This window comes from Rutidosis leptorrhynchoides, chromosome 8, assembly GCF_046630445.1.
Source record: "Rutidosis leptorrhynchoides isolate AG116_Rl617_1_P2 chromosome 8, CSIRO_AGI_Rlap_v1, whole genome shotgun sequence".
Classification (NCBI taxonomy): Eukaryota; Viridiplantae; Streptophyta; class Magnoliopsida; order Asterales; family Asteraceae; genus Rutidosis; species Rutidosis leptorrhynchoides.
In genome coordinates this window covers 201,091,775-201,103,357 of record NC_092340.1, presented here as the reverse complement: position 1 = coordinate 201,103,357, position 11,583 = coordinate 201,091,775, and the positions used below count along the sequence as shown (strand labels likewise).

At 36.4% G+C, this 11,583-nt stretch overlaps 2 protein-coding genes across 2 annotated transcripts; one reads left to right on the top strand and one right to left on the bottom strand.

Moving 5' to 3' along the window:
- Positions 1–1,021: 1,021 nt before the first annotated feature.
- LOC139861111 (protein THALLO) lies at positions 1,022–10,979 on the top strand. The gene is made up of 15 exons (XM_071849412.1): positions 1,022–1,386; positions 1,536–1,627; positions 5,565–5,655; positions 6,468–6,601; positions 6,744–6,872; positions 6,951–7,078; positions 7,205–7,292; positions 8,097–8,276; positions 8,830–9,021; positions 9,136–9,353; positions 9,450–9,570; positions 9,675–9,949; positions 10,093–10,156; positions 10,241–10,309; positions 10,711–10,979. Exons 1-15 carry the CDS (start codon positions 1,284–1,286, stop codon positions 10,837–10,839), a joined length of 2,013 nt encoding a protein of 670 aa, XP_071705513.1. The 5' UTR covers positions 1,022–1,283; the 3' UTR covers positions 10,840–10,979.
- LOC139862000 (uncharacterized) lies at positions 1,721–3,166 on the bottom strand. The gene is made up of 3 exons (XM_071850537.1): positions 2,798–3,166; positions 2,254–2,722; positions 1,721–1,730 (listed from the first exon to the last, which is right to left on the bottom strand). Exons 1-3 carry the CDS (start codon positions 3,162–3,164, stop codon positions 1,721–1,723), a joined length of 846 nt encoding a protein of 281 aa, XP_071706638.1. The 5' UTR covers positions 3,165–3,166.
- Positions 10,980–11,583: the final 604 nt, after the last annotated feature.

The following is an 11,583-nucleotide window of genomic DNA, read 5'->3' as shown; positions in this document are numbered from 1 at the left end:
TATATTTTTCGGTCCTCGGTACGGGACGGACCAAACCCGAAAAAGGAAAACGGACCAGACCGAAATATTTACATTTTATCCATCTATAATTTAACAAATAGTCTCTGCTATTATTGTCTTCTTATTGTATTTTTTTATGTTGTGTTTGCTAAACCATCAAATAGAAAGAGTAACACTTTAAGTTGATGTTTTCATTCGTCTTTTGTATCTTTGAGATCATTGCATACACTTCTCCATTTCTTCATGTAGTTGTGCTTTATTGTGTACTCTGTTAGTATTATATATAATAATAGTTTGTTTTTGTTTTTTTTTTTTAAAAACACCTATAGGATGATACAGTATATTTTGTATGTCAAAATGAAAATAGATGCTTTTGCTACCTCTCTTGAAAAGTAGACCTGCTGTACTCGCAATTCCATCAGTCCATGATGAGTGTACTCAAGTTGTATGGTTCTTTCCCGAGAACTGAACCGAAAATCATGAAACCGAACCGAACCGAAATTATTTGGTACGGTTCTCGGTATGGCTTTCTTCATTAATATGAGACTCGGGAAGGAACCGAACCGAATTAGTTTGGGACGAAACCGTACCATGCACAGGTCTATACAAAAGTGCACATCCGACATACGTCAAATGACGTATGAAACTACTCTCGATTTGTTTGACGAATACATACAAAATTGGTGATAAAATGTTCGCTGACTGTATAGATAGCCGTCGGGGTTTTTTTAAAAAAAAAATAGGGTTTGGCGTTATTAATATTATTTATTATTATTTTACATGTTTTTGCATATACATAATATTAAACAAATTAATATAACACAAAAACAAATATAAAAAATTAACACAACCTAATCTTTCAAAAAGTAAAAAAAAAAAAAAAAAAAAAAAAACTTGCACCTCTCCTCGTTACAAATTACAAATTTAAATGTTGTTGAACATAACCGTCTTCATTATTAACTAACTGCTCACTCGAACATTACAACAAAAGCCCATTTAACAGCCCAAATAATTTCATCCCTAAATAAAAAACCCTACATCAGTATTCACCACCCTTTAGACTTTACACAGCCGTAGTCCATCGACGGGGCGTGTCATCCGACGAGCACAACGTTATTGAAGGGACGATTTTTGTAAAATTGAAACACATAATAAGATAAGAATAAGAATAAGCCTAAAACCCTTAACAGTGGGTTTATTACATCAGCTCTGCCCTTTGAAGAAACAACCAACACTTTGCTGCCCGCCGCTCCTCTTTTTCAATCTCTTTGTGGCAGGTAATAATGGCGAAAGGATCTAATGGCCGATTCAGCAATAAGAAAACCCCCCCTCAGAAATCTCAACTTGATTTTTCCGATTCTGATATGGATGACGAAATTGATGTTTGTAAGTTTATCAAGTTTAGTTTTAACAACTACTGTATATATACTGTTTTATAATAATTGTATAATAATAATCAAGTTTATGCCTTTCATTTTTTTTAAATTTTTTTTAATTTTTTGTATATTTAAATATTTGTTTATTACGTATTTCAGTTCATAAGCAAAGAGACATAGTTCCACTGGACTTTGATAATGATATTGGAGATTCTGATGAAGATAATGACCAACACGTTTTCGAAATCGAGGTTATTATGTTTTGTTTTAATTACAGTTACAGAATTACATAATCCCTTAGTTCTCAAAAGTTCATTTTGTTGATTTTTAGGTCAAATTGCATTTTATGGACTTCTGTTTATTTAAATTCAGCTGATATGCAGGCTTTGCTACACCTTAGTTGTGCAGCTTTATCACCAATTTTGATTTTGTATTATTATTATTATTATTATTATTATTATTATTATTATTATTATTATTATTATAAAAAAAACTTAAAAGATTTAAAACTTACAAAAAATTAGTGGGAAGCCTAGAGACAATCTGGGCCCCCACACCTCTAGCAATAGCAAAACCTATCCTAGTAAAAATATGAGCAGCAGCACCGGCACTAATTTCTTGCGCCATCGAACTCTTCTGAACCCGCTTTAGCAAAGAAACAGCCTCCTTCTCTAATTCCCCCAGGGAAGAAAATGAGAAAGGAATGAAACCATAACCAATCGCCTGACAGCTAGATTCGTACTTGACCCGCTTCCGACGAGCCGCATCAACCACAGCACGTCCAGGGACAAAGTCAGAAAGCCCAGACAGCGTCAAAGGAGAAGACCCTGTCAAGTCAACACAAACATCGCGACCACAATCCCAGGAATAAAGTAACACATCAGCAGGTCTGAGGGCCCTGTCGTTCCCTCCAGACAACCCAATGTCAACCTCCTTTCTCGCTGAAATCCCAGATCGATAACAAACATCAACAAGGGAATCCCGAACAATATTATGTCGATGCTTAATACCCACCATACCAGCACAAGACACGGCGTGATCCCCGAAAATATCCCCAGTAAAAACCCTTGAACAGGCAGAGCATGCCGTCGAGATAGAGAACAAAGGAACACCTAACCGGTAGCACAACACACATCGGTAAGTCTTTGCGTTCATCGTCTGACCCAACCCCAAAATAGGGACTGCCCTTAGCCAAGCAGATGTGTGATCACCCTGCTGTGATTTCCATAAGGCCGATTGTCGGGGAGATAACGAAAAAGTGGATTCTGCAGAAGCGGTAACCTTTGTGAAATAAACATCTGCCAATTTCTTCATGAGTATTGGGGCAGCGACCTCACTCGGATTACCTAAAATATCAAACCCAACCGTATTATTAAACAGACGCAATGCATCTTCAAAATCACGACCAAGACCAACAATACCCGTATGACGTAAGAGCTTGGTCTGCAACCCAGCAGACTGTAATCGAGAAGCCAGAAAAGCATAATGACGAACATCTCCCGCAGAATAAACACCAAGCCCTCCAAATGCAAATGGCAAGGTGGCAAGCCGCCACTGCCAATCACCAAACCCAGGCCCTGAAGCAGTAACAATACGCTCCAAAGAAGATCGAAGGGCTTCATCGAAAGCGCGTTGAGCCGCCTTAAATATACTAGGAGGACAAGTACGCAAGGTAAAGTAGAGTTTAGAAACTCCCGTACATGCCCTAAGCAACAACAACTCACACTGAGGATCATCAAGCTTAGCAACCTTATCCATAAGCGCAATGGACTTGGTCACCCTTTGCATCACCAGTTCACTACTAAAACCAAGATCGGAAGTTGCGGGGACCCCTAGCAACTTAACACCATTTAAAGGCCGAGCAATATTAGGAGGAAAGACACCTACTTGCCTGCTGCGAGGGTCCTCCGTAGGCCAGAAAATTTCTGTTTTTTCAACGTTGAGATGTAGCCCAAAGCGAGGCCCATCCTCCATAATCAAATGCAAAACCTTCCCCACCACCAAAGTGTCCCCAATAATAGTGCCATCATCCAAATACCACGCCTGAAGACAAACCTCATAATTATCTCTGATTTTAGAAACCAAGGGTTGTAAGACCAAAGCAAAAAGCAGCGGACCAAGGGGATCACCCTGTTGCACCCCCTGAGAAGACCATAAGGTGTGGTTCCCATAATACAATCTGGCTGGATTAGAGTAGCAAAATTCAACCCACCGAGAAATGCTCGGACAAAGGCGGCGAACTTCACGTAACATGACCGTACGATCAACTAGATTGAAGGCATTTTGAAAATCAACTAATAACATAGAGAGGCCAACATCAGAGCCACGATCCTCAATCAACCGATTCACAGCATGAAGAATTGCCTCACCACCTGAAGAAACACCAACACCAAATTGAAGACCATCGAAGTAACTTCCCAAAGACTGGCCAACCATAGCAGCGCCAACCTTCGAAACAAGACGTCGCCAAACAGTACCCACAGCTATAGGACGAAGACCACCGCCAGGCTTGACAAGCGGTGTGAGGGGAGCACTAGCTATATACTCTCCTAATTCCATAGGGCACCTTCCAGCTAGAAAGAGATTAACGACCCCGGTAATAGAGCCAACCAACTCATCCGAAACTGCCACAGCAGCACCACTCAAGCAATCCATAAGGTGTTGTGCACGTAAACCATCCCTACCACATGAAGTGCCCCGAGGAAAACTTTTAATCTGGCCCAAAATAACAGCAGAAGTCGTAACGAGGTGAAGGTGATCAACCGTCATATCAGGCAAGGATGGAGCTATAGAAGAAGGGTGCTTAGACAGCAAGTCCGCCAGTGTGGCGTCATTATAAGGAGCAACGCCTGATGAAGAAAGAACACGAGCTGCAGCAGTGTAATGGCCATCACAAATCTTCCTACGACACTGCTTAATATTACGCTCTTCCAAATCAAGGACCTCATCATCAACCACTGACAACATAGGAGAATCCTCAGCCAAATACTCCCTCACAAGCTGTAAACTTCCACCCGCTGTCCCCCAAGAGCAAATAGCACGGGAAATATTCTCTTCCTGATGCCGACGCTTTACCGAAGACCTAGACTCGCGACTACTCCGTGGCCGAAAGGTTTTAAGGGTACAAAGGGGTAACACCAACAAAGAGACCCAACTAGAAATGTCATCAGGCTTAGAGATCACCTTATCAAGAGCACCTTTCAAAACCCGAGAAAACCCCAAACGACACTTGGGAGGGATAGACTTACCCGTGCGAAACCCCTTAGAGAACAACCGATCAAGGAGAGCCACGTCAAAACCATCGTAATGATCACGCACTGAACCATCCTCAATACAAAGTCGAGCAGGAGAAGAGGGAGCTAGTGGCTTGGAAAAATTATGAAGCACAAAACGAACAACACCATTTCCCTCATCGGGGGGCGGCACATCCGGGCCCCTACCATGACGGCACTTAGCACGTACCGTGTGTGTTTTGTAGCAAACACCACATAACCAAATTCCCATACGCCTAAAAGTAACATCAGCCTCAGTATAAACACCCAAATTAGAAGTAAGAGAGTGTCGAGTGATATCCCGCGCATCGATACCACAATGACGATCACTAAGATGCTTGATAAGAGAACTTCTAACTAGCCCATTTCCACTCCCATTTTGACAGCCATTAAGACCCACAAAGGGACAATGAAACTTCACAGCGGCATGCGACATAGCTACGCACAGTATCTGCTACTGTTCGTCATTTCATAGTGCTACATACATCTCAAATATGTGCTTTCAGTATTTTGATGTTCACACTTCAAATTGAGCTCAGATCTTAGTTCATTAACATCAACCAAACCTTCCTATCCCTAGATATCTCAATAAACAACAACATAATTCAAGGAAATATGTGAACCCTTTTTATTTATCTTCTTACTAGCTTACAGAGGTCTCCGGATCATTTGAGCAAATCACAGAGCAAAGTGTTGATCTAACTTTGTGAGCCTTCAATCGATCCAAAACACAACAAAATAATTCCAGATCTTTAACAATTCAACACGAGCCAAGATCCTCTGATCTGTTTTCTTTTTTTCTTTTTGAAAGCCCAGTTAGAATCATCAGCAACTTTACTCTTTGAAGAATCTAAAAGCCCAGTTATTGTTATTGTTATTGTTATTGTTATTGTTATTGTTATTTAACTGTGTGTAGGATGGTAGTGATGATGATGATGATGATGATGAAGATGAAGATGAAGATGAAGATGATGACTCTGAGGATGACACTGGGTTGGCAGCAAAAAGTAAGCTCAAACTTTCTGGTTCAGCATTATAGCTTTAAATTACTCTTTTGCTTTTGGTATAATCATTTAAGTCAAATTCGTAAGTGATAATGATAGTGGTGTGTTTTCAAAAGAAAGAGAGTTCAAATAGAGAAAAAAAAAAAAGAGATCTTGATAATCAGAGTTCTTTGGTGATAAGTTTAGCTTTATTTGGTTGAAACCATATGTTTCATATTAGCATTTCTTTCCCAAGCACATATATTAAAACGAAAACACCAAAACTTAAGAAGCTATGTTTCAAGATTGACGGTTTAAATATTTATGCCAACACTAACTAGTATACCTTTTGTATTTTGACATGTATGTAATCATTTTTATTGATTACAAGATCACTATACTTTATACATGTATACACATGGTTATTGTGTTACTTTTTGTATTTTACGCCTCTAGTAAGTGTCTAGGTTTGCATTTGTTATTGTTCTAGTTTTACATCCTTGTCATGTATCACTCATTTATGTAGCTTATTGCATTGTTAAAGCGTTTGTTGTGGTGTTCAATATTGTTTATTTTGTATATGCTTGTGCTTTACGTTTGTCACACTAAGTAAATTAATTGAGAGTTGAAACAGATTTATGTGCTGACATACGATTTGATTTGTATATTCAGTTGGTGGTTCTTGGTTAGATTTATGATTTGGCATCTATGGTGACCAATATTCTGATTACCGATTTTGTCTGTGCTATTTTTAATGTTTTGTTTTAGTTGGACCTAATTAGTCAAGGAATTCTGTAGTGGCTAACCATCATGTCGACTCTCTTGTTTATCTATAGTTAAGAAACAACAAAAAAGTTTAAAGGCAAAAGTTGGTGGGGCTGCGGATGAAACACAAGATGATGCCGAAGAGGAAGAGCATAAGTCTGTTGCATGGGGTCCGACCAAAAGCTTATATTATGATAATAATCAGGTAAGCATTCCATTGAGTTATATATGGATCTTGTAATTTATACAACTTTTGGTTGAGTTAATATAACTATGTTCCCGACCTCTTAAAGAATTTTTTATTTTTAAACTACTTTTTAAATGTATGTCTTGTATATCTTCCTAAGGATGAATCAAGTGAGGATGAGGAAGAGGTCTTGAGGCTACAAAAAGAAAAATTGAAGTTATATTCAAATGAAGACCATGGACTTGATGATGACAATGAAGATGACAGTGAAGAAGAACCTACATTTGAGGTATGCATCCAATATCTTGTAGTATAAAATACGGTAGATTGATGATTGATGATTTCTAACAACGTGTTATTTGAATAGAATTTGAGTAAGGGAAAAGCACGATCTAAAGCTAATTTACAGGACCATGATGTCCAAAATGACATTGAGGTGGTAATGAAGGATCCAAATGCTTTATCAAAAGAAGAACAGATGGATATTGTATACCAGTGAGTTCATTTGATTAAATTCACTTTGTTGTCGATAATATTTTTTTCTTCTTACATTCGGTTGTTATTGCTATGAATTTTAATGGTGTGTTAAATACTTACAATAAATAAATTTTGGTTCCACAGTTCAGCTCCAGAGTTAGTTGGTTTGTTATCAGAGCTAAATGAAGCAGTTGAGCAGCTTGAGACCAAAGTTGATCCAGTTTTAAGCAAGGTTAGCTTAAGTGGCTCCCTTTGATTTGTGTCTATGTAACAATGATAATAGATAGATGGTGAAAACTATTGAATTACAGATTCACACCATGATACAGTATGTTGTCATTAGAAATAATTCAACTAGAAATAGGGATTACGTCATTGTAAATAATTGGACCCTAATCAATGTTGTAAAACTCGCGACTCAGGGAGAACTTGGCAGGAGGTTTTTGAGGAGTTCTCGGCGAATCGGGGAGAACTCGGATGTTGGCTTTCGTTCTCTTTTTAGTTTTCTAATAATATATATATATATATATATATATATATATATATATATATATATATATATATATATATATTTTAGTTTATAATAATGATTTATTAACTTATAGAGCCTATATATGTTAGTCTCATCCCTTTTTTTTTTTTTTTTTTTACATTTTTAACTCTTTCTTCCTTGACTTCTTCTTTCTTAACTCAAATTGCGAGCACTAACTTTCAATTTTAGCTATCAAATTTCATTTTCCAGCCCCCAAGAATATGAAAAAGGTGAGAAACAATAAAAAATGAAAATTTTGCAGGTTTGACCGGTGTTGACCAAGGTTGACCGAGTTTGTGGCCGATTTCTCGCTTTCTCCATTCTGCCGATTTCTCACCGAGTACTCGGCCGAGTTTTGCAACCATGACTCTAATGTAGACCAAGGAAACATCAAAACTAATCAAAGATTAAAATACCTAAAATTGATAATAAGTTGCTTAATGACTTGTATCTTTTGCCAGTTATTAATACAAAATCACTTATCTGACCTCAACTACTGTGTAGCTTAAAGAAGAGAAGATGTTAAATACAAGTGGCATACATTATATGGAGCTGAAGAAGCAACTTTTATTGTCATATACTCAAGCTATTACATTTCACCTTCTTCTCAAGTCAGAAGGTCATCCTGTCCGTGATCACCCGGTTCTTGCTCGCCTTGTCGAGATTAAAAACATGTTAGACCAGGTTAGTTTGTCTAATCAATCACCATTCAGTATGTTAACTTAACATTCACATGTCTTATTTACTACTAGTAATAACCTATAATTATGGAATTATAGATAATTTATGTGGACTCTATTGTACATATTTGTTTTCTTTCTATCAATCTATCAATTCCTTTAAAAGAAACATATCGAAATTTTGTATAATGACAAAAGGACTTTTTAAAAAAAAAGTTTAAAATGATGAAAGTCATGAGATGTATGTGTCATAAACTCATACCTATTATGTTTTTCTATGTAGTTGCAAAATGAAAAGGAAAAATCACTCTCAGAAGGGGGCAGATGTTACACATTTAATATCGTACACATAACTCTATTTCTGTAAAGAGGACTATTTTTGTCATTTTATTGGAATTGGTAAAGTGAAACCAAATACATTATTAGATGGCCTACAAGTTAGTGTATACAGATGGGTGGGCAATGATAACTTAAACAAATTACATACTTGGTGGCATCTATATGTATCATCCTTTTGAATTACAAGCTGATTTTTTAAATGTGTTTTTCATTGACAGATGAAATCACTTGATGAGAATCATCTATGTTTTGACGTTGAAGATTTTCTCAAGAAACGTCCTAAGACTACTACAACAACAATGGTGGATTCTCCTTCGCCCAAGAACGAGATAGCAGCAGCAGCAGCAGCTATTGACCCGATTTCTTTAAAAAATAATTCCCAGACTACTACCACTGGAACTCAAATAGATGTTAGTATCATGATACTTTCTGCAATCTTAAATATATGCTTCAAGGCATAATAATAATATTAATCTTATTTATTTTTTAAGCATCTTGAAATATTTTTATTCCATGCATAATAGCCTAATAAAGAGGGATCCACGTTGCAAGTAACACTGGATCATGGTAATGGAGGAAAACGTAAGCGTGGTCAAAGTGAGAAATTAGGTTTACAAAGTGTTGAAATGTTGAAAGTAAGAGCTGCACTCGAGGAGAAACTGAAGCAGAAAGGTGTATTTAACTTGGATGCACCAAAAACCAATGGGGGGCTTATGAAGAAGAATATGAAACCATTAAACGGGTATAATATTTTAAATCATTTGTTTCCGTTCCAAAATGTCATGTTAAGATACTACTATGTTTAATTACCACGGCGTCTACTTGTTAAATAATGCAGAAAGCTAGAGGCACTTGATGATTATGATGACGATGCTTTTGATATTGAAAATAATAATAAATCCAATATGATGTCTTCAAATAGACTGTCTCAGCTTGTAACTCAAAAGAAGAAACCAAAAGTAAGAGTCTTTATATAAAGTGCTCTGTTGTGACACTTTATAATTGCTATACAATTGCCTAAATATTTGCATGTTTTTTTTTTCTTTTTTTTTTTTTGTTGAAGGTTATATCTGGAGATGACGATTTACCACAGCGAGATGACATTGGAGAAAGGCGGAGAAAACATGAAATGCGGGTTTTGGCCAGTGCGGGAATTCAATCTGCCGATGATAATGATAATGATCTTATTGAAGAAAACGTGCGTGCTACTGTTGAAAGTGATGGAGATAGTGACAAAAACGAAGACGACGAGACTGATAATTCAGATAGTGATGTTTACAAAAAAACCAAAAAAAAGCGTGATGCCAAACTAGCTGTTAAAGCACAAATGTATTCCAGGTATTCCATCTTTTCTTCATCATTTATTTATAGGGAGTTCAATATGATGAAAAGCATTTGCTAATGTGGCGGAAAAGTTAGAAAATTTATTTTTCTTTATTTATTTTTGAACGGTGGAAAATTTTCTACTGTTGGTTTTGTAGAAGTGCTCCTTCAGTTATTACAGTCCCAGAAACTCTTGAAGGGAAACGTCACATTAATCACGAGGTAATTAATTTAGTGTGGCATTTGTGTGTACTTTATTATTATTATTATTATCGTTGGACACAACTTAACCTCTACTTTCTTCAGATGGAGAAAAATAGGGGGTTGACTCGCAAGCGCAACAAGGAAACTAAAAATCCTAGAAAGAAATACAAGGTTGGTTTGTTGCATTGAAACTGAGTTTTCATCTGAGGTGGCAAATTGAAGGGTTTGGGTATTGGGTCAAAACTGGCAAATTTATATGGATAACATGTGCTGCTTTGGATAGCTTCAGTAATAATTTATCTATCTAAATAAATTGTAAATATTGCCCCCTTGACATATTAGGGAGAATTCATAACCAGGATAGACCCAATTTCGAAACCGAGACCTCCAGTTATTATGGTCTTTCGAGTATCCTTTTATCAGCTTATTTGATTGATTGATTAATAAAGGGAGCATTTTGTTTATTTGCAGTTTGTTTTTTTTTTAAAGGTATATACTCCGTAGGGTAGGGTTGTTAACATATATTGTTTTCATTTGTGATACTAATATTATTATATTATTATTATGTGCAGTTGAAGCATAAGAAGAAAGAAGTTGCTAGGAAAGGACAGGTACGTGAACATAAGAAACCGGATCGTGTGTATGGCGGTGAAGGTTCTGGAATAACTACAATTAGCCGAAGCACCAGATTCAAAAGTTGACCTGTGTTTTCTACTTCTGATGATGATAATAAAGTTAATTGAATAACTTCACTTTATTGTTAAATAAATCTCGTTAAGACATTACAACAGGCAACAAGTTTATCTGTAATATTATTATTAATTTCTAGTTTCTGGGTTTACTTTGTTATGCTTACATAAAAGACCAATAAACCGATAGAGAAAATAATAAGACTTCCAAAGTTATGCATTAAACTCGGAAGAAAGACCCAGATATTTACACTTCATTAGCATAGCATCAGATTAAAAGTTCCAAACAACTCTTTAAACATAGCAATAAAATTCAGACGACTATACTCCAAATAATTAAATTGAAAAATATCATTGCTGCAGAAATTACTACAAAAATTGCTATCCTGTGGCATATGCCATACAGTCGTGCAAGTACTCTTATGATTTATGATTGATGGATTATTAAATATCGCGTTAAATATAGCAACTGTCATATAACTTACTAGAAGCATTGCCCGTGCGTTGCACGGATATTTTTACGCTTTGCATTTTTTATTTTAAAGTAAAGTATGTGGTTGTCTCGTACGTAATAGTTCTTATTGGGAGGACATATATAATAACGACCATATGAAACAAAGAGTTCTTAACAAAGAGTCCATAATAATCGTAATAAATAAGCAAAAACTTCCACGAACATCAAAATAGGTTACTAAGTGCCGACGTAGACAAAATGTATGCTAATCTTCTACGAATCTCCAAAAAGCGAATGAATAC

Excerpts from the sequence above, each read along its gene's own strand:
- LOC139862000 (XM_071850537.1), bottom strand. The coding sequence starts at position 3,164 with ATGCAAAGGGTGACCAAGTCCATTGCGCTTATGGATAAGGTTGCTAAG. Across the intron at positions 2,723-2,797 it reads CAAGCTCTTACGTCATACGG|GTAATCCGAGTGAGGTCGCT; the intron begins GTATTGTTGGTC and ends TTGATATTTTAG.
- LOC139861111 (XM_071849412.1), top strand. The coding sequence starts at position 1,284 with ATGGCGAAAGGATCTAATGGCCGATTCAGCAATAAGAAAACCCCCCCT. Across the intron at positions 9,354-9,449 it reads AATATGAAACCATTAAACGG|AAAGCTAGAGGCACTTGATG; the intron begins GTATAATATTTT and ends TAAATAATGCAG. Across the intron at positions 10,310-10,710 it reads ATCCTAGAAAGAAATACAAG|TTGAAGCATAAGAAGAAAGA; the intron begins GTTGGTTTGTTG and ends TATTATGTGCAG.